Raw genomic sequence first — 22474 nt, 5'->3', positions numbered from 1 at the left:
TCAGTTGACAAATGTCTGTAACTCCAGTTCTAGGGGATTTGACACCTTTACAAGGACATACAGGCAATAGCACCAGTGCACATAAAGTAAATAAATTGGGGCTGGAGGGATGGCTCAGCCGTTAAGAGCACTGACTGCTCTTCCAAAGGTCCTGAGTTCAAATCCCAGCAACCACATGGTGGCTCACAACCATCTGTAATGAGATCTGACGCCCTCTTCTGGTGTGTGTCTGAAGACAGCTACAGTGTACTTACATATAATAAATAAATAAATCTTGAAAAAAAAGAAAGAAAAGAAAAAGTAAATAAATTGCCTGATGTGGAAGCAGAGTTAGGCAGAGCCCTATGAGTTCAAGGCCAGCCTTGTATATAAAGTGAGTTCTAGGACCGCCAGGGCTGTTACACAGAGAAACCCAGTCTCTAAAAGATAGATAATAGGTCTTTTTTTATTAAAAGATGCAATATGGACAAAAGACCTTTCCGAGCACTTGCACATTCAGAGGCTATGAGATGCTCCCGGGGAGGCTGGAGATAGCAGTCGGTGCTTATGCAGAGGGCATGGATTCTGTTCCCAGCACCCACATGGTGGCTCACAACCATCTGTAACTCCAGTCCAGGGGATCTGGTGCTCTTGTCTGGCCTCTGCAGGCTTCCTTACAGCCATGGCTCAGAGACATATGAGGGCAAAACACTCATACAGAAAATAAAAATACCAAAAACATGCTTCGAGGGAGCTCAGAGGTACCTCCCTATGCTTCTCAGGCGACCTGGTGAGACAGGACCAGGGGACCGTGAGGACTGTTGGAGCATGGCTTCTTAGTGAAGGCTTCTTAGTGGAGGCTCCTTACACCATTTTAGTGTGGGAGGCCAGGTATCACAGAACTCAGGCGGCAGAGACGGGCAGATCTCTGTGAGTTCAAGGCCAGCTTGGTCTGCAGAGTAAGTTCCAGGACAGCCAGAGCTATACAGAGAAACCCTATCTCAAAAAACAGAAAGAGAGAGAGAGAGAGAGAGAGAGAGAGAGAGAGAGAGAGAGAGAGAGAGAAAGAAAGAAAGAAAAAGAAAGAAAACAACCAAAAAATTTTGGGAAGAGAGGGGTTGGGGTGATGGCTTCTTGGTGTAGAGTGCTTGTTGCTCTAGCAGGAGATCTGGGTTTGATGTCTAGCTCCCACAGACGAGGCAGTTCACAACAGTCTTTAACTCCAGTTCCAATGGATCCAATACCCTATTCTGACCTCCAGAGGCACTAGTATGCACGTAGTACACAGACATAAATGTGGGCAGAACACTTATATACACAAATAAATCTTTAAAATTTTTTAAAAAAATATGTGCATATGTGCATGTATGAGTATCTAGAAGAGCTTCAAGAATCCTCTGGTGGTGTGCACTGCCTGGAATGCTGCCTGGACCAGATGCTGAGAACTGAACTCGGGTCCTTCTGAACTCACCCATCCTCTTGGCTCCATGGCAACAGCTTAGCGGGAGATGTCAGACACCTGCTAACCTAGTGTATGAATGAGAAGAGGAAGAAAGGAGAGGGGACAGAAGTCAGATGGACTTGGATATAACTGAGAATAGCAGGGAACATTCAGATTGGAGATGCCTTCCCTCTAGGAAGAGGTACTCTCCAGATGGGGCTGTGGCGAGAGTCTTTTAACTTTCCTTCCCCCCCCCCCCCCATCGGTCCCTTTGCCTCCCTCTCTTTCCTAGCTTCTCTTTCCATCACATGCACGCTCTGTGGCAGACTTAAGCCCCAAACCACAACCTTGACAAATTCCAATTGGATTTGGTCAGTAGGGCCAACACCCCCTCCAGGCACAGGCACTGGGCTCAGGCCCAGGACTGGGGTCAGTGGTGGGGTGGGAGTATGCAACCCACAGAGCTGGTGGGTGGCTACAGTTTCAGCTTTTACTGGGCTCCAGTGGCAGCTAGAGGGAGGGAAAAGACAGATGAGCAGCAAGTCAGCATACTGGGCCTCCTCACACTCTGGAGGAGCTCTACCTTGACCAAATGGCTAGGAAGCTTAGAGTGGCGGGAGCAGCTGGTTACAGGGGAGTAGCACCTCTATCCACCCCTGCTTGTGTCAGGCCAATCTCCTTGTCTCTCCACACACCAGAGAGTGAGGGACAGAAGACCCGAGGGGTTTTTAGCCACATCTACCATCTCCAAGTCATAGGAAGCTGTCGGTCATTTTTGTCTTCCTTTCACTCTGCCCTACGTTTGTGGTAGGGCTCAAGGTCTTCATCATTAGGTTTCCTCTCCTTGTTGGGGTTCCACGAAGCATGCTGTGAAGGCACTAGGGAGTGGGGTGAGCAGTCGGAGCATACGGAGGCAGGCGAGGGTGTGGGGATGTAACCTGGTGGAGTGTTATCACAAAGTTTTAGGAGAGAAATGGAGAGGTTAACAATCACACTAAAGGCATGTCAGAGCACTGACCATAGGAATGTGTAATGGTCTTAAGGTTTCTATTGCAGAGATAAACACTGTGACCAAAAGCAAGCTGAGGAGGAAAGGATTAACTTTACCTCACAGACTCTATAGTCACTGAAGGACATCAGGACAGGAACTCAGGGTAGGAACCTGGAGGCAGGAACTGAAGCAGAGGCCACGGAGGAGTGCTGCCCAGAGGCCTGTTCCCCATGGCTTTTTTTTTTTTTTTTTTTTTTTGACAAATGGTCTTTTCTGTGGAAGCCTGGCTGCTGTCCTAGAACTTGCTATGTAAACCAGGCTGGCCTCAAACTCAAAGAAATCCACCTGGCTCTGCCTCCTGAGTGCTGGGACTAAGGGTGTGCATCACCGTCGCTATCCCAGCTTGCTTTCCTGATATTTTTTCCTGATATTGAACTTATTTTTATGTGCATGAGTGTTTTGCCTACATGTACGCTCGCGTACCACATACATACTACATGTAGTGTCCATAGAGGCCTGAACAGGGCCTGGGAGTAGAGTCACAGACGGTTGCCTGCCACCATATGGATGCTGCGAAGCAAATCAGGTTCTTGAGAAAAGCTGCCTGTGCCCTTAGACTCCGAGCGGCTAGCCAGCCCTCACCTGCTTCATAAAATCCAAAGGTAGTGCTGCCCACAGTGACCTGGGCCCTTCCATGCCAAGCATCAATCCAGAGAAATGCCCTGCAGGTTGGCTCACAATCTGGTGAGGTCATTTCTTGATTGGGGCTTCCTCTTCCCAAATGATTGTAATTTCTATCAAGTTGACATCAACTAGCCAGTACAGTTGACCCCTTGTCAATATGGCACACAAACACATCATTATTCAACTAGAACCTTTCCTTTCTCTGTTACCCACAACGTGACATGCTATAATGACATAAAACATTCCAATGCTGGTTTCCCATAGTTGTTAAAAATTAAATGTTTAAAGAAACTTGGTCTCTTTAGAAACATCCAAAGTCTCTTTTAAAGTTCAATGTTTTTCTAAAACATTCAAAATCCCTGTAAAATTCCAAAGTCTCTTAAGCATGGAGTCCTGTGAAATAAAAAAATAAGTTACATACTTTATTGCTTCAAAAAGGAGAAACCAGGGCAATTACAAACAAAGCAAAGCAAACCAGAGTCCAGCCCGCTAAAAAGGCCAGCGCTGGGGTCTCCTCATGGTTCTCTGGGCCCCAAAGTGCTCCGTGGCCTCAGTTTTGCCAGCTTGTCTCCTGGGCCCAGGGCAGCTCTATTCCACAGTTTCCTCTGTCCTTGGCAGTTGTCCCACGGTGCTGGCATCTCCAAAATGCTGGGTCTCTGCTGCAGCTGGATTGTGCTCTCCTCCCCTCCTCCCCCCACCCCGCCCCCACTGGTCTGACCCTGCAACATGGTGACAGTAGACCAGGCTGGCCTCGAACTCAGAGATCTACCTGACTCTGCTTCCCAAGACTCTGAAGATCTTCCCAAGATCTTCCCAAGATCAAAGGCTTGCGCCATCACCCTGGACTGCTCTTTCCTTAATCACAGCTGACTCTTTAGCCCCAGCTACCCAGTATCAATTATCCAAGCAAAGTAAAAGTTTCACTTTAGTCGTTCTTGTTTTTTTGTTTGTTTTGTTTTGTTTTGTTTATTATTGGCTGGGGTCCCTCTGTATAGCCCTGGATGGCCTGTAACTTACTATGTTGATCACGCTGGCTGTGAACTCACAGCAATCCATCTGCCTCTACCCCCAGAGCCCTGGGATTAAAGGTGTGAGCCACCACATCTGTACTTTAGTGGCTCTTAATTCAAAATATGAGACGTAGACTCTTTAAGGGACTCTCCAATTTCTCCCTGTAACTTCCCAAGCCAGGCCTTTGTCAGTCTGCACTGCTCTTGGCATTATCTTCTAAGTCCCCACAGCAGCCCACGGAACTCTGAGCACACAACGGCTTTTCCTGCCCAGAGTTCAGATGCCACCACAGTCCTCCCCAAAACACAAGGTCAGGTCTGTGACAGCAACATCTTCACTCCTACTGTCCCAAGGCAACCCAAGGAAGAGAGGGTTTGTTATAGTTCATCACTGAGTTGGAACTCAGGGCAGGAAGCTGGAGGCAGGAACAGAAGCAGAGGCCACAGAAGATTGCTGCTTATACATAGGCTTGCTCAGCCTGATTTCTTATCCAGCATACCACCCGGGGGTGATACCTCCTACAGTGAGCTTGGCTTTCTCAAACTATCACTCAAAGAAAATGTCCCGCAGGCCTGCTTATAGTCCAAGCTGATGAAGCAAGACATTTTCTTTCTTTTTTAAAAAAGATTTATTCATTATTAAATCTAAGTACACTGCAGCTGTCTCCAGATGCACCAGAAGAGGGCATCAGGTCTCATTATGGATGGTTGTGAGCCACCACGTGGTGGCTGGGATTTGAACTCAGGACCTTCGGAAGAGCAGTGCTCTTAAGGTGCTCTTTTTTTTTGGGGGGGGGGGGTTCGAGACAAGGCTCTGTGTAGCCTTGGCTGTCCTGGAACTCACTCTGTAGACCAGGCTGGCCTCGAACTCAGAAATCCACCTGCCTCTGCCTCCTGAGTACTGGGATTAAAGGCGTGGGCCACCACGCCCAGCCATCTTAAGGTGCTCTTAACCACTAAGCCATCTCTCCAGCCCACCAGACATTTTATTAATTGAGGTTCTCTCTTCCTGCATGACTCTGTAACCAGAGTGCAGCTGACATAAAACACTTAGCCCAGTAACTATATTTTGGGGAGTCTCTTGCCTTTAAGAACCCAGGATTTGAGCTAGGGAGATAATTCAGCCATTAAAGGTACTAGCAAGACAAGCCTGACCTGTTGTAAAAGGTGGAGGGAAATCAGACTTTTACTGACCACTCTTGCCTAAAGGACCTGGTTCCCGGCACCCACATGGAAGAACTCGCAACTGCTTGTAACTTTGTCTCCAGAGACTGTTACATTTTTCTCCCTGCAGCAGATACCCACACTTACAGGCACATACTCTCTCACACAAACATATGTGCATGGGTACAGTTAAAAATAAATCCATTTGGCTGAGCATGTGACGAATACCTTTAATCTAAGCACTCGGGAGGCAGAGTAGGGCAGATCATATTTGAGTTCAATGCCAACTTGGTCTATAAAGTGAGTTCAAGGCCAGGTGGGGCTACATAGTGAGCCCCTGTCTCAAACACAGAAATAACAAATATTTTTTTAAAAAAAGCTGAATGCCTGTGGTGTAATGAAACCATTCCTAAAGCAAGACGGGGGATGAAGTCAGGAGACTAGCACAGAGCTAGCCTGGAGTGTGCCCAATGAGGGAAAAAAGTCAAGAACAGCGATAGAGAGGTGTCCTCTCTAACCTCCACATCTTGCTGGAGCACAAGTGCACCCACAATCTCTCATACAAGCACACACACACACACACACACACACACACACAGTTAATGGGAAAAAAACGAGCAAAAACCAGAGCTTAACAAAGGCTCTCAACAGCAGTGAGTCCTGAGTGGGGACAAATATAATAATTCTCTTCGTTATCGACAAGCTCCTTGTTGTCTATCTCTTTGTTCACCGTCTCTGGCTGTTCTGGACCCTGCTCGGTAAATCAGACTGGCCCTTAACTCACAGAGATCCACCTGCCTCTGGACCCCAGGCTCCAGTGCTGGGATTAAAAGCCTGTGCCACCACCGCCCCCAGCCAGTCGTGTTATTTTTGAGGTAAACAAGAGAAGACAAACTGGTATAAAGGTATAAACCAGAGACAAGCGATAGACTCTGTTCCAAGCCTATGTTTTGGAAGGAGAGAAGAGTTATAATGTTGCACCAAGCTCTTATACTTGATGCATTTAGAGGATGCAGTGTTCAGTGTGTCTGGCGAGGACCCTTCTAGCTCAGATTCTAACATAGCTTGTGGCTAGAGTCTCAGGCAGTGTCTCCATCATGTCAAAAGACGAGTGTCAGGGAAGGAAGGCAGGGTCCTGGATGCGCTTTCCTGGAGATAGTAAAATCCAGACTCATCTAGAGAGACTTCATGAGAGCCGCCTGAGTTTCTGCCCTCTGTCTTTCAGCCTCAACCTCCTAGATGACCCGGATCCAGATGTTTCCTCTAGTTCTTTCGAATGCATCGTTCTTTCTCCTCTTCCTTTATGAGAAAGGATCTCAGAGAAAGCATCCCTAGGAACTAGTGAGTTGAGAGGATTAGCAGGTGGGGTGCGTGTGAAGCGCTGTTTATTCGGAATAAGACTGGACTAGGGCAGGATACAGCAACCGTTTTCACCATCTATACTCCATGTAGGCTCTGCTTAAGAAACCCCAGAGACTCCCTGGCCCGAGCCCTGTGGCCAGCGCAGCCAGGATGTGGCAAGGTCCCGGAGTTCGCTCGGGTGCCCACAGCCCCCTCTCCAGGCCGTGTCTTCGGATCCTTCAGCCCCCACACAGGCCCCCGCCTAGGCGCAGCTTCAGCACCGGCTGCTTTTGCTGCAGCCGCTGCCATGGTGATGGGTCTCGCGAGAACTGCCGCTCGCTACCGCGCACTTCTCGCGCGATAGTGGAGGTGGGAAGTAGCCCGGACTGGGGGTGGGTGTTCGTCGCACAGCTCCTGTCGCCGTCGCGGCTTCCGGTGCTAGGTGGAGGGAGGGCAGGAGGGAGCCGGGGAGCGGGCCAGCGGACCAGCTTCGCCGCGGTCGGTCGGCTTGCGGAGCGGGAGGCGGCGGCCGGAGAGTCGGGGCGGAACCTGCGGGGGCGGCGGTGGCAGCCGCGGCGCAGGGAGCAGGAGCAGGTTCGGAGCTGGGGAGGGAAGGCGGGTCCGGGCAGGGAAGAGGCTGGGTCAGGGTGGGAGCCCGAGGTCCCCCGCCGCGGTCCGGCTCGCACCGCCTGGGCGAGGTGCTGGGGTTGGGTTGGAGGGGTGATCGTCGCCGAGCTGGGGGACCCCAGCCCCACTCCTGCCCCCGCGGCTGAAGGACGCCGAGCTGGGGTGGGGGCGGGGGGCGCTCACGGATTTGTCCTCCGCCTCACCCGAGGGGGCGACCTGGGCTGCAGAGGTGAGCTTGGGAGGGTTGGGGACGCGGGGGAGGCAGGCTGGCCAGTGGGAGGTGACGCGGGGGCGGTGTGGCTGCTTGGCTGCGAGGAATGCTGCCTTTTCTCTCTCCCTCCCCCGCCTGAGCTGTGTGTGTGGGGGGAACCAAAGAAAAGCCGTGCCGGGCCGTGCCGTGGTTATTCTCCTGCCTCACCCAGCGCGAGGCGTGGGGGGCCGGGGCTTAGCATCAGGGCCTACTGGTGGGGCTCGGCTGGCTGCGCACGGTTCTCACGGAGGTGGCGCTCTGCTCTGGGGGTGTTGGGAAGAGGGCAGCAGGTGGGGAGAGGGTGGAGAGGAGGCTGGAGAAGGGGGAGGGGGACCTGAGCTAGCTCCGGGGAGAGAGGTGGGGCCTTCCTCCCCCAGGCGGAGCGGGGGCGGTGTCGCCGAAGGAGGGAGCAGCTTGTCACTGGCCCTGAGTTTGTGTCTTCCAATCCGCTTTCTTTCTCTAGGAAGTACCAGGATTCCCGGAACAGAAAATGAAGCCTTTGCTTACGCCAGCCCTTTGAAGGAAGGAGGGGGAGGTGGGGAGGTAAAGTTCCCTGTTCAAAACTCAGGGTTGGTTAGTTAAGTCGAAACTCTCTTTTTGGAGAGACTTGTTCTTTTTTTTTTTTTTTTTGGGGGGGGGGGTCTCTGGGCCAGGAAGAATGTGGTGGAGGATTATGTGGACAGGACTAAGAAGAAAATAGTGAGGTCATTAGGGTGAGGGAGCCGGGTAATGTAAAACCCGTCTCTGCTGCTGTTGCATTGGGTCACCCTTGGGTCCATGGCATGAAAGTTTTATTGGGAGGAGATCTGCTGCAGGAGTCTGATTGCTTGAGTCATTGCAACAGGATAGAATCTAGTCTCTGCATACCTCCATCTCTGTCCCCAGGCACGTAGATAGGGAACTGTCTTTGCTGCCATTTTTGTCTTAGACCTGTTTGGGGACAGTATCCTCACTGTGTGCTGCAGTGGCCATTGGGTTGGCCTTCGGCATGTTGGACCAGCGCTTGAGTGCATTGTTAAAGGCCAGTTTTAAGAAAGACCCATCCACTTACACTCAGCTTTTCACACGAGTCACTGACCTTGGAGGCAGCTGGAAATGGCTCCCAGGTGTCACCCAGTGTCACTCCGGCACAGTTTTCCTTCTTTCTCTCCTTCCTTTCCCCCTCCCTTACTCTTTTGTTTGTTTGGGATGCAGGTCTACCAGCCGCCTGCCTCTGTCTCTGGAGTGCTGAGGGTGACCAGGGAGCCGCAGCAGACCCTCGCTTCCTTGTTGAGACAGGCTGGGTTTGAATCTTGCTTTTGTAAGAACACGGGATAGCAATGTATAGAACTGCGCAAGGTTTCTAGCTACTGCTTAAGGAAGAGGTGAGGAGGGCCAGGTGTGGTGACAGGTCTGTAATCTCAACGCTAGGAAGATGTAGACGGCAGGGAGAGTTAGGCCAGCCTGGGTTACGTAGCAAGACTGTCTCAAAACAAAATAAAACCCAAGAAAACCCTGACACATTTGGAGGCAGTCGAACAATTGAGGAGTCTTGTTAGAAGTGTTCTCAAGCCTTAAGTGTGTGTTCATCTGAACCCCTTTCAGCACTTACAGTGAGGGGAAGGAGTTCAAGGACCGGCGTTCTCTGTTGATGAGAGGGAGAAACTTCTTTAAAACCAGGGTTGTTAAAGCTGAGGCTGTAGCTGACAGAAACTGGAATCTGCTTCTTCACATAGCTTTGGAAGTAGATACCAAGAGGCCTGCGAGTCAGAGCACACCTGTGCTTTGGCTAACGGTGCGCTTAGAGGCAGGATGCCGCAGTGATTGAAGCTGGGTTGTAGAGGCAGACAAGATGGGGGCAGGCTCACCTCCTGCCTGTGCTGTCCCAAGCTGCATGCACACACATATAATTTAATTTAAATAAATAAAAGGATGGGGTTGAAGAGATGGCTCATCAGTTAAGAGCACTTGCTCTTGCAGAATGCTCCAAGTTTGCTTTGTCAGCACCCACCTGGGGGCTCCAAACCATCCTTAGTCAGTTCCAGGGACCCTGTGTCTTCTAGCTCCAGGCAGGAACAGGGACACTGACGTGAAGACAAAGAACGGATGTGCTGAAATAAAGTAAATAAATCTTATAAGAATAGGGGCGGGGTGTGGGTTAGTTGGCAGAGTGCTTCCTTGGTAAGTACCGCCCTGGTGTTCCATATCCAGTGGGCATGGTGCCGCTACTCGTGGGAGAACAGAGGTGGGGGCATCAGAAGTTAAAGATTGGGGCTGGAGAGATGGCTCAGTAGTTAACAGTATAGACTGTTCTAGAGGACCTAGACTTGATGTCCACCATTCACGTGGCCTCTGCACTCGCCCGGCACAAAGCGGGAGCACCAGAAGCCATAAATACATAATTCTTAAAACAAAACAAAAATAACAGCCATTTTCAGCTACACATTGGCACTGCGACCCTATCCTTAAAAAACCAAGCAAGCAAGCAAAATGAAGGCTTCAGGGGAAGTGAGGCAGTGGTTCTCAACCTATGGGTCACCTAAATCATAGGAAATACCAGATATTTACAATTTATAACAGTTGCAAAATTGTAGTTATGTAGTAGCAATGAGATAATTTTATGGTTGGGGTCAGCACAACGTGCAGAACTGTATTAAAGGGTCACAGCCCTGGGAAGCAGACCACTGGCTTGGCTTAGGTCAAGGGCACTTGAAGCCTAGCCTGAAGACCCAAGTTTGAGCCCTGGAACCCAGATGGTGAAAAGAACCACTGCTCAGAGTTGTTCTTTAACCGCCACATGGGACATGGTGCAACCTGCCTCCATCTGCCACATAGACACCAGCTTAAAGTCTAAACTGGAGAGATGGTTCAGTAGCTGCTCCGATAGCACCCACATCGGGCATTTTCTGTCTCTTGACTTGAGCTCCAGGTGACCCGAGGAACAGTCTCTTGTGGCTTCTACTTGCACTTGTGTACACTCCAGGAGTGTGCCCACCTTTAATTCTAGTGCTAGGGAGGCAGAGGCAGGCAGAGGTCTCTGAGTTCAAGACCAGCCTCGTCTACAGAATTTGTTCCAGGCCAGCCAGAACTATATAATGAGACCCCATCTATGGATGGATGGGTGGGTGGGTGGATGGTCAAACTTTCCTGTGTGTTGGTGTTTGGCTGCACATGTGCCTGTGTACCACACATGTAGGAGCTAGAGGAAGTCAGAAGAGCTGTCAGATCCCCTGGAACAGAGGTTAGAGATTATTGAAAGCTGCCGTGTCAGAGCTGAGAACTGATCCTGTTTCCTCTGGAAGAGCAGCCTGTGCTAATCACAGAGCCATCTCCAGCCCCTCCAGCCCTCCCCTCCCACCTCTGCCTCCTGAGTGCTGGAATTAAAGGCACGTGCCACCACTGCCAGCTACAAACGTTTGTCCAAGGTGTGACCTTTTGTGTGAATGTTCTAGAGTTTTCTTAGAGATTTCTAGAAAGGATCTGTTACAAAGAAATGGCTTAAGACTTGAGGGTTGTCTATCCCCAAGAAGGGTCACATAATAGAGTGTGACAGGTCTCTTGGTGCCTTTTTGCTCTCCCATTGCTGATAGAGCCCAGCATACATACCCTTTATGTGTGAGCATCAATTATGAATGTTTAAGTTTAAAATGAATTTAGGATACAAGAGGATATTTGCTTTCTATTGAAAACAAAAAAGTGTGTGTAAGATAGGGTCTTGTATAGCCCAGGTTAGCCTCAGACTAACCATGTAGTTGACGATGTCTTTGACCTAATGATCCTTCTGCCTCTACCTCTGAGGTGTTGGGGTTGCAGGTAGATGTAACCACCCGGGTTTATCAGTGCCGGGGTTGCAGGTAGATGTAACCACCCGGGTTTATCAGTGCCGGGGACTGAGCCCTTGGCCTGTGCATGCCAGCCAAGCACTGCACTGACCAAGTTATGTCCCCAGTCCTGTAAGTTTCTCTTATGAATAAAACATTTAGACTTCACCTTAAGTAGAACTGTAAACTATAGTACATCAAATGTTTTATTGAGGAAGTGGAGCAGTTATGGTGTTGGGGAGAGTGGGGGAACATAATGAGAACCTTTGTATTTGTGGTCTCTTCTCCCAGACTGCTTGCTGCCGCTGCTTTCCTCGTTCTGCTTCAGGTATAATCGGACCTTTTCTTGTTCTTTTAAAAAAGACTTGCCAGGTGGTGGTGGCTCACGCCTTTAACGCCAGCACTCGGGGGGGGGGGGGGGCAGAGGCAGGCGGATCTCTGAGTTCGAGGCCAGCATGGTCTACAGAGTGAGTTCCAGGACAGCCAGGGCTACACAGAGAAACCCTGTCTTGGAAACAAAGATTTACTTTTGTGTGCATACTTTGCTTAACATGTCTCTATATGTGTACCATGTGTGTGGTGCCTTGTGGAGGTTGGACAAAGGTATCACATCCCCTGGGACTGGAGTTAGAGATGGCTGTGAGCTACCACATGAGGGCTGAGAACCTAACCTGGGTCCTCCACAAGAGCAGCACATACTCTTAACTAACCAGCTGGCTCTGGTTCCACTTTTTAAATAAATATGTTTTATTTACTTTCACTTTAAAAAAAAATTACTCCATGTGTGTGCATGTGTGAGAGAGTACATGCCTGTGTGTGTGTGTGTGTGTGTGTGTGTGTGTGTGTAACAATTGTCCTTTTTCTCCTTCCACCATGTGAATCCTGGGTGTTGGACTCAGATTTCCAGGCTTGGTAGTAAGCGCTTTGTCTCATGAGCTATCTTGACCCTTTTTGAGAGAAGACTGTATGTATTCTAGACTGTCCTAAATTTGTTATGCAGACCACAGTGGCCTGGTTCTGCCTCCCATGTGCTGTGATTACAGGCATACATCATCCCTGTGCAAGCTCTCAGTCCTCAGGAACACTAGAGTCTGAGAACGTGGAAACCACTTTCCTAGTTTGTCAAATTTAGGAGAGGGACTGGGGGCCACAGGTGGCTTCCTTTCTGCCTGACAGACACGACAAATGCCCTGTCATCCTCAGTGGAGCCATTTGCAGAGTGTCAGTCCTTGTGCCTGTGCAGGGACGGGAAGCATGTGGCAGCTTCTGCAGATGAAGGGAAGAGTCAGTGCGGGGTCCCAGCCCTGCCCTCTATTACAGCATGCACAGGAAGTGATCCTAGGACAGTGGCTAGACACCTGAACTGATGGGTGGCTCTGCAGGCCCAGACCAAAGTCCTGCCTACGCACCCATGGCCTTTGTGATCCGTGTCTCCAGCTGACGTGGAGTGCATCAAAGGCACTTTGGGAAGCTTTACTCTGGAAAGTGAGGCAGACAAGTTGAATGGACTACACTTTACTGTTTCTTTAGGCTCTTTAAACAGAAGAAAAATACAGTATATGGGTGTTTGGCTGTGTGCATATCTGCACCATATGCCTGCAGTGTGTGTGCAGGTCAGAGAGTGTCTGATCTCCTGGGACAGGGTAACACAGTTATAAGCTGCCATATTGGTGTCGAGAATTCAGTTTGGGTCCTCTGAGAGCTGCCAGTGCTCCCAACCAGTGAACCATCTCCAGCCCCACCTAGTTTCTGCTGTAGTGGCTGACCTTGTCCAGATTCTAGCTTTCTGATGGACCTGTTCACCGTGAGCTCCTCCTTGGTCTGTACCCAGAGGTCAGATTGGGTTTAAGGCTTTCCACGCTCTGTCCACAGTCACTGATCGATTTTCAGTGGTCTCTTTTTTTCTTTTTTATTATTTCTCTTATATCCCAGCCACAATTTCCCTGCCTCCACTCCTTCCAGTCCTCTCCCACTGCCCTCCCCTGATCCATTCCTCCATTTCCCTTTAAAAAAGAGCAGGCCTCCCAGGGACAAGTTACACTAAGACTAGGCACAAACCCTCATATCAGGGCTGGAGCAGGCAACACCATAGGAGGAAAAGGGTCCCCAGAGCAGGTGGGTGAGTCAGAGACACCCCCGACTCCCACTGTTAGTCCCACAAAAACACTAAGCTAACAAACATAGCATAGATGTAGAGGACCTGGCTCAGACCTACGCAGGCGCCCTGATTGTCGTTTCAGTCCCTGTGAGCCCCTGTGAGCCCTGCTTAGTTTATTCTGTGGGCCTTGTTCTCTTGGTGTCCAGACCTCTCTGGCTCCTACAGTCCTTCTTCCCCTCTTCAGGGTTCCTGGAGCTCTGCCTGATGTCTGGTTGAGGGTTTCAGCATCTGCTCCTATCAGTTGCTGGGCACCAATCATGAGGATAGCAGAATGTCACTAGGAATCAGTTCATTAACTTTTTTTTTCCAGTTGTGTTTGGTTCTGATCCATCCTCTGGTTCTTAGCCATCCAGGCAGTGTCAGGCTTGGACTCACCGTGTGGTGTGGGCCTCAAGGTGGACCAGTCATTATCTAGGGACGCATAGTGTAGGCTCTCCACAGCTGGAGATAACAGCGGCCACAGAATAGCTGGGTTTGGAGCAGATGGAAGCTGTTCAGATTTTAAGAAATAGAAAACAGAGCAGGGGTTGGTGAGATGGCTTAGCTCCAGTTCCAGGGTCCACCTTCCTCTTCTGTCCTTTGCAGGTACCAGACCCCCTTATGGTGCACAGTCATATATACACACACAGCATCATACACATAAAATACAGCAGTGCCGCTATAACCAGCTTAAAACAGCGCAGTGACCTTACCCACAGAGCTGTCTCTGGCTCAAAGGTTTTATGTTTGTTTGTTTGTTTTGAAACAGGGGTCTCACTTTGTGGTCCTGGCTGGCTTGGAACTTATTATGTGGACTAGGCTGGACTTCAAATTCACAAAGATCCTCTTGCCTTGACTTGCCTCCTGAATTCTGGGGTTAAAGACATATCCCACCACACTACACCCAGCTAGGATTTATTTTTTCTCCAGAGAGAGGATTTAGCCCAGGGAGCCTTGAACTTGGCCTATGTAGCTGAGGATGTCCTTGAATTTACTAAAGTAGCAAGATATGCGATTGAAATAAGCCAGTTATCAAAAGGCAGATGCGGCTCTTACATGAGGTAGAGTATTAAAGTAGTAAGTACAGGAAGAGGAAAGCTGTTGCAGTGTATGTCACCAGGATAAAGACCCCGACAGAAAGCAATCTGGAGAGAAAAGGTTTATTTCCCCTCACAGCTTGTAGTTATCAGAAGGGAATTCAAGGCAGAAACCTGGAAGCAGGAGCTAACACAGAGACCATGGAGGACCATGTTGCTGGCCTGCTCCCATGGCTTGCGCAGCCTGCCTTCTGTATAATTGAGGACCACCTTCCTGGAGGTGACGCTCTGCAGTGGGCTAGGACCTCTTACATCATTCATCAATCAAGACAGTGTCTCACAGACCTGCCTACAGGCCAATCTGATGGAAGCATTTTATCAGTGGAGTTACCCTCTTCAGAGATGATTACAGGCTGTGTCAAGCTGACAAACCAATCTGTATAGAAAGGGACAATGAGATTGCTTAGTGGATAAAGTGCTTATCACCAGGCCTGACAACCCGAGTTGGGTCCTTGGAACCTGTGTGGTGGAAGAAAAGAACCAATTGTTCAGACTTGTCCTCTGACCTCCACACATCCTCCACTGTGTTCCACACAGTTTGTACGCACACACCAGAGAGGAGTGGCAGCCGCCAGTGCTACATGGAGGAAGGAGGCTCCTTCCTACTGCGCTGCAGTTGGAGGCAAGTGCTGCATCTCCAGCACGTGCTCGGCTTGTTTCCTAGGTGCAGGCTCACTTTGGAGAGCTGAGAAAGTCTGCAGATGAGTAATGGTGGCGTTTGCACAGCGGTGTGAGTGTGTTAACGTCATTGAACCTGAAAACAGTTAAGATGGCAAGTTTTATGTCATTTTTAAACACAAGTATACGGCTAGAACACTTTTAACCCACTGGCTTGTCCTTAAAGGGCCTATTATCTCCTGTTTCTCTGCTCTCCCTAGTGTGGTTTTATTATTTGTTGGGTGGGAGGCTGTTGTGAGCATTGCTGTGTAGCCTAGGCTGGCCTACATTGTGATTCTCCTGCCTCAGCCTCACGGTGACCAGAGCTTTGCTGCCGCTCTCTGTTTTCCTGGATGAGGGGGTGCTTGCCCAACATCCTGTTCTGTTTTCAGGATTTTTATTTCCCGTGTAAGTGTTTGCATGTATGTGTGTGTGCAGCATGTATGCCCGGTGCCCATGAAGATCAGGAGGGCATCTCAGGCATTTGTAAGCTATCATGCAGATACTGACTAAACTCGTGTCCTCTGCAGGAGCCACACGTCCTCTTCACTGCTGAGTCCTCTCTCTGACCCCTAGGAGGTGGGGTTTTGTTTTGATTTCAGATAGGTCTCACTGTGTGTCCAGCTCTTAGCCTCTGAACCATTGTTCCAGTGTCCCAGCTAGTGTTTTTCAAATTTTAGAAATTACATTTGGCCTGGAGAGATGGCTCAGTGGTTAAGAGCACTGACTGCTTTTCCGAAGGTCCTAAGTTCAAATCTCAACAACCACATGGTGGCTCACAACCATCCTTAATGAGATCTGACACCCTCTTCTGGTGTGTCTGAAGACAGCTACAGTGTACTTATGTATAATAATAAAGAAATCTTTGGACCAGAGCAAGTGGGGCCAGAGCAAGCAGAGGTTCTGGAGTTCAATTCCCTAACCCTAACCCTAACCCTAACTTCCTTGTGAAGTACCAAAATCCGAAGGGCACTATAAATTCGAGAAACGGTAGGGTTTAGATATCAGTTGGGAGAGTGCTTTCCTAGCACCTAGAGCTGGGTGTGGTAGTACAAGTGTATATAATCTCGGCTCTGGGGAGGAGTGGAGACAGGAGGATCACAGGTCATCCCTAGCTGATCTTCCTACAAGCAATCCAAGGGCGTCTTTGTTACTTTGAGCAGAGAACGTTTGCAGTAAGGATTGACATTTCTTGTTAAGTATGTGGTTAAACATTGGTAAACCAGTGTGATTGCTCAGGAGGTGAGATGCAAAGGGCAGATCTGTCAGACTGAAGGCCGGATCTTTGGAAGAGGACACCCCCTACCCCCCAAAACGCACACCCTGTTGGCTCTTGTAAGAAACTACCATGTTAGTTGATGCCACTGCCCCGCCCGGATCTGACGTACGTAAAGGCAAAAGCCATTTTTACTGGATCACAGTCTACCAGGTCTCTGGCTTTAAAGAATTAAGTCTGGGGCTGGTGAGATGGCTCAGCAGGTAAGAGCACCCGACTGCTCTTCCAAAGATCCTAAGTTCAAATCCCAGCAACCACATGGTGGCTCACAACCATCCATAAGAGATCTGACTCCCTCTTCTGGAGTGTCTGAAGACAGCTACAGTGTACTTACATATAATAAATAAATCTTAAAAAAAAAAAAAAAAAAAAAAAAAAAAAAATTTNCNTTAAAAAAAAAAAAAAAAAAAAAAAAAAAAAAAAAAAAAAAAAAAAAAAATTTCCATTAAAAAAAAAAAAAAAGAATTAAGCCTGTGGAGATGGTGTACAGCGAAGAGGACATAGAAATGAATTTTTAGGGGACATTGAACTAGATCAGCCGGTCAGGGTGCTTGCCACCAAGTGTGAAGGCCTGATCCTGGTTCCTGGGATGCTCATGGTGAGGAGGGAGGCGGCTCCTGCGGGTGTGCATGGCCTGCCAAATGTGCATAGACACATAATGAGGAATACACTTATTTTTGAGTGTTCCCACAGGACAAAGCCAAGGTGATTACTGCATGTGCCCACATCAGGGAATCTCTTCCTTGGGAGCCAAGAGGAGTGCATCAAAACTGGCAAACAAAGGAGTTTTCTTCTGTGTCAGTCCAACTTGGGAGACATTCTGTTAATGACTTGTTTCCCCAAAAACAATGAAGCACACCCCCTTTTTAAAATTACGTTTACTGTATGTGTTTATATAGGTTCCTCATGCTGCCACGCATGCGAGGTGCTCAGAGCACAACTTTGAGGAGCCGTGTTTCCTTTGCTTTGTCGTGGGCATCTAACTCAGGTGTTAAGGCAGTACGTGCCGTTCCTGGGCGGGTGAGTCATCTTGCTGGCTCACAAAGAAATGCTCTATGTGCTAATAATAGAACTTAAAAGTAAAACAGATTTCCATATTGTAAAATGATAAGAGGTGGCATTTCACACTGCATAGTCACTAGAGATACACTTGTGAAGAATGTGCACACAGGTCTAGAGAGGTGGTAGTTAGAGCATGCATTCTTGCAGAGGACCAGCATTTGGTTGTCATTGCCCACATGGTGACTTAGAACCATCAGTAACTCCAGTTTCATGGGATCTGAAACTGCCCCCCCCATGCCCCCCCTCCCCACATCCTCAGACTGTACATGGTGTTCTTACATAACATAGCCATGCCCACACATACAATCTAAGAACTTGTTTTTAAAATACATACGTTTCTGTTGTTGTCTGTAGCACTTGAGCTCTCTGCCTGGTCTGTTTGATCCCTCAGTTTTTTCCAGGCCTGTGGCCATCCTTGCATAATCCGCTGCTTCTTCCTTCTGGGTGCCTTAGCTTCCTAGCTTTTAGGGCTTTTGGAAATGGTTTGGGCTAGCTTTGGAGAAACAGGTTTAGCAGACAGCTTTGTGGCTTTGGTCTGTGGCTTGCCCATCACCTTGGATTTATTTCCATTAATCCCCCCCCCCCCGCCTTTATTTTGGGTATGTGGTGACAATGACAGTAGGCAGTGAATATGAACAGTGCATGTGGCTTTGGTGTGATGTTCATTCTTGATGAATCCCCCACCCCCATTCCACATTAACCCACACTTGTCATCAAACTTGATAGATAGCTGTGGGTAGCCTTGAACTTCTGATCCTCTTGCCTCCAGGTCTTAAGTGTTGGGATCACAGATGTATGTCACCATGCCCAGCTTTACAGCACATTGATCAACTGTAGTCCATAGATAGCAATCCTACTGGGCAGAAGAAATTTCACAGGGATATCTCTGGTTGAAGCTCATGTCAGTATGCATGATGGGTCATCCATCGTGATGTAGTCATGAGTGTGAAGACAGGCCCAAGGAAACAAAGGATACAGACCTTACAGAGGGGATTACATTTAATTAGGGAGATGCCTATGTACCCATTAATAAAAAAGCAAGTCACAGGGTAATGTGTGCTGCCTGAGGAGTTCACGTCTTTCAGGGACTTTGCAGGACAGATGTGCAGCCAGCTTCTCTTTCTCCCCAGACCTTCCTCCTTCCACCTCACAGTGCTGCACGAGCCCATGTCTCTGTTGTCAGGTTATGGTCAACTTTGAATTGTAACTTCAGCATGACAGTTGAGCAGAGAAGTGGAGGATTATTTAGTGGTTCAGAGCCAGGGGTATTGGCTGCTGATCTTGTCTTTCAGCAGCTGGTCTCAACTGTGATCGTGTAATCAGTGCTAGCTTGTTCATGAAGGGCAGACAGTGAGAAGTGTATGCTAGAGGATCTCTGCCATCTTCAGCTCTCTCTGCTCCATCCCAAGGAACCCAACTACTGTAGGTTGCTGAGGTTGGGATGACAAATGTCCCTGTCACTCCTCCTACCCCTACTGCCCTTACCTTGGGAATGTGGAAGGGCCTTAGACCTGACTGGATGAGTTGAGGCTGGAAGGGCTGCAGGGCTGGCAAGTGGGCAGCATGGCTGAGATTGAGTTCTGAACTCCAATAAGCCCTGTTGCTGGGGTGTGAGCTTTGTGGGTCAGAGATAGGGCTCTTCTGGGAGGCCTGGGAGAGCCACACCTGGCTCCTTAGTGGGAGTCTGGGGATGTCTGAAGATGAAACGCTTCTGCACTCAGTTCTTTTTTATTTTTAGACAGCCTAGTACTTTAGTCCCTAGGGGCTGTTGATCTGACTTCTGTGCACTAGTCTGGAATTTGCTACAGAGGAATAGGGGAAATAAAACAACAAAAACAAGCCTGAAGAAGTTCCCCAAAAAGTGACTAAACTCCCAGCAGTCTTCCCAACTCGCCTGGTAACTAGGACTCTTCGCTGCCCACCTCTCACATCCCGGGGTTTAGATGCACTCTGCCCTGACCTGTTCCTTGGCCTTCTGGGTTTGGGGGGTGTCGCTGGTTTCCAGACTCTGGAGAGTGGCAGCAGCTGGCATATGCTGATCACTGAAGAAGCTGCCTGCTGACACATGCCTCCTGAGGCACAGAGAGCTGCCTGGCGTGGGTACTCTGAACCCCCATTGCATGCCTGTTTCCAAGGTGCATCTCTGGACCAAGTATGTAGTGCACACCTGTAATCCTAGCACTTAGGAGATGGAAGTAAGAAGAGCAGAAGTTGAAGTTTATCCTTGGTTACATAGTGAATTTGGGACCAGTCTGGGCAATAGGGACCATAGCTCAAAACATTTTTGTTGGATGGAGAGATGACTCCAGGCAAGAGTGCTTGTTCTTGTAGAAGACCTGAGTCAGTTCTTAGCACTCACATAGCAGCTTACAATTGGACACTTTTTAAAAGAGGTTTATTTATTTATGTTTCTTACATATATAAGTACTCTGTATGTATATCTGCACTCCAGAAGAGAACATTGGGTTCCATTGTAGATGGTTGTGAGCCACTATGTGGTTCCTGAGGATTGACCTCTGGAAGAGCAGCCAGTGCTTTTAGCCACTGAGCCATCTGTCTAGCCCCCCTCATAACCATTCATACCTCCAGTGGAATCTCATGCCTTCTGTGGTCACGAGAACACACATGGTACAGAAATATATGCAAGCAAAAATCCTCATGCCTAGATAGAAAAGCAACGAAACATTTTTTAAACTGCATTTTTGTTTGTTTGGGTGGGGTTGTGGTGAGAGGTGGTCTTGCTATGGGACTGGCCTGGAGCTTCAGAGTCTTCTGGTCCCAATTCCCGATTGAGGAGCTTGGAGCTGGAGCTGGCACTGCTGCCGTGCTATGTATGTCGAGGCTGTCTGCCCCTTGAGAGGAAGTGCATGGCTAGTGTATGCTTTGTCTGTTGAGAGCAGTGGCGGCCTACATCCTCACAGTGGCTCGCAGCTCTCCTCACCCGTTTAGCAGGGTTGTCGGGTGTCGCTGTGACTCACTGGTGAACACTCATTCTGCTTGAGCTGTAGGTAAGGTTGATAGAGATCTTCAGAGTTAATTTGACTGTTGAATTGCACCAAGCATTGCTTAGGTTTCAGGGACACAGTGCTGCAGGGCCTCTTGGTTTTACTAAAGGGAGCTTGAAGTAACCAAATATTTTGAACTAAAGAACCAAAGGGCCTGGTTTGGCCTTTAAAATCACTTTGCCTGTTTTGTGGAGAACAGGCTGAAAGGCTAGGGAAGACAGAGGGGCAAGCTGATTACCTCCTTGTAGGCGACCTTATGGGACAACTCTCCCTGGGTGAGCCGGAGAGAGCTGGAAGCCTTCCCCACCGTCCCAGCTCAGGGTGTAAATGACCATTGTCTTCTAGGAGTCTTGCTTGCAGTTTTTCTTCCTCAGTTACCCTGGTGTGGAAGGAAAATGGAATTACAGGCGAGGAAGGAACATTGTCTTGACTAGAGCAGAGTGTAAACCTCAGGAACCTGACAAGCCCGAGCCTTGTCAGGAGTTACGGGGCCACTCCTCATTCCACTCTCTGCCCTTCTCAGAAGTCTCAGTAGAGGGAGAGGCAAATGGGTTTGCAGTGCTCTGGAGTGTAACAGAGAACATTAGAATTGCAATGACTTTAGAAACCTCCAACTGGAACCTTCTCGAGTTTTAGGTGCAGATCTGCAGAGATGACGTAGACAACCATCCTAGTCACTGCAGTCGGTGGCTGACATAGCCAGGGTCCTACATGCCCTGCTTTGCCACTGCTCTCACACATTCAGTCTGTGTGTGAGTGGGCCTTGGTATTCATAGTCCCTTCTGGTGTCTAGCCAGTAGTCAGTGAACTCCAGCTATGACTTTGGCAAGTCCCACAAATGTGAAGTCCTTACAAACAGTTGATGGTAAGGACTTTGTGTTTCCTTTGTCTAGGGTCAAGCCCTCCATACCAAGGACCAAGCTAAAAACAGATTACACTGCCCTTTCCTGGGCCCCATTGACTTAAAGCAGCCACTGTAATCATGGGCAATATCTTTGGGAACCTTCTGAAGAGCCTAATTGGCAAGAAGGAGATGCGCATCCTGATGGTGGGCCTGGATGCTGCTGGGAAGACCACCATCCTGTACAAGCTGAAACTCGGGGAGATCGTCACCACCATCCCGACCATTGGTAAGGGCAAGCTTGTCTGGGCTGAGGGGAGGCAGGCGAAGCCTGCTTGCTCCAAGATCTCCCACCTGGCCTTCCCTTCCCAGGCAGGTCCATACACTTCATGGGCTTCAGAGAGAGTGTCTGTTTAACTTTGGCAGGTGCTGGAGCTGCCGTTTGCCCACCTGCCCTGGCCCTCTGATGCGGGAACTTCCTTCCGCAGCCTGGCACTCAGCGGTGGCCCTCAGGCATTAGGGTTGGTTTGTTCTCCGTGTTGTTTGGAAAGCAGGTGAAGGGCTTTGATGTTCCTGCCAGAGGCCTGGAATTGCTTTCGTTGAGCTCTTCAGTGGCGCTCTCGGTTAAGACCTGCCTGTTGGAGGGAGAAGAGTTGCTACAGACGTGGGGCTGTGGGTCCTCCTCCTGAGCTGGGGCTCCTCTCTCAGGCTTCCCATTGCCTCTCACCCCATAAATATATCTTACTGTAGATATATTTTATTGATCAGGGGACAGAACAGAGTCCTTTGTTTGTAGAATGGAGGACCATAGTCTGAGTGACGAGAGAACGGTGGCTCTCATACTATCTAGGCAGCTATGCGCCTCTGAGAGCGGTGGCTCTCATACCATCTAGGCAGCTATGCGCCTCTGAGAGCGGTGGCTCTCATACTATCTAGGCAGCTATGCGCCTCTGAGAGCGGTGGCTCTCATACCATCTAGGCAGCTATGCGCCCCTGACAGAGCTCACCCTTGTTGACTTCAATTTTTCTTCCTAAAAAATACATACATCATAATATATAATAGAATATACACTTACTTTTAAGTGTGTCTATGTTTTGCCTGTATGAATGTG

The 22474-nt window shown here is 49.1% G+C and overlaps 1 protein-coding gene across 2 annotated transcripts in view; it reads left to right on the top strand.

Moving 5' to 3' along the window:
- Positions 1-7021: 7021 nt before the first annotated feature.
- The window catches only part of Arf3 (ADP ribosylation factor 3), a 21216-nt gene continuing 5763 nt past the window's right edge, over positions 7022-22474 (top strand). The window contains exons 1-3 of one of the 2 annotated variants that reach the window (XM_029548032.1): positions 7022-7204; positions 7951-8030; positions 21415-21651. In XM_029548032.1, the coding sequence (XP_029403892.1) occupies positions 21504-21651 (148 nt within the window). In that variant the 5' untranslated portion in view covers positions 7022-7204; positions 7951-8030; positions 21415-21503. The remainder of the gene's footprint in view (positions 7205-7950; positions 8031-21414; positions 21652-22474) is intronic. The other variant, XM_021216834.2, reaches the window with a different exon arrangement.

Source organism: Mus pahari, chromosome 17 (genome assembly GCF_900095145.1).
Source record: "Mus pahari chromosome 17, PAHARI_EIJ_v1.1, whole genome shotgun sequence".
NCBI lineage: Eukaryota > Metazoa > Chordata > Mammalia > Rodentia > Muridae > Mus > Mus pahari.
This window is presented reverse-complemented; position numbering and strand designations above follow the sequence as displayed.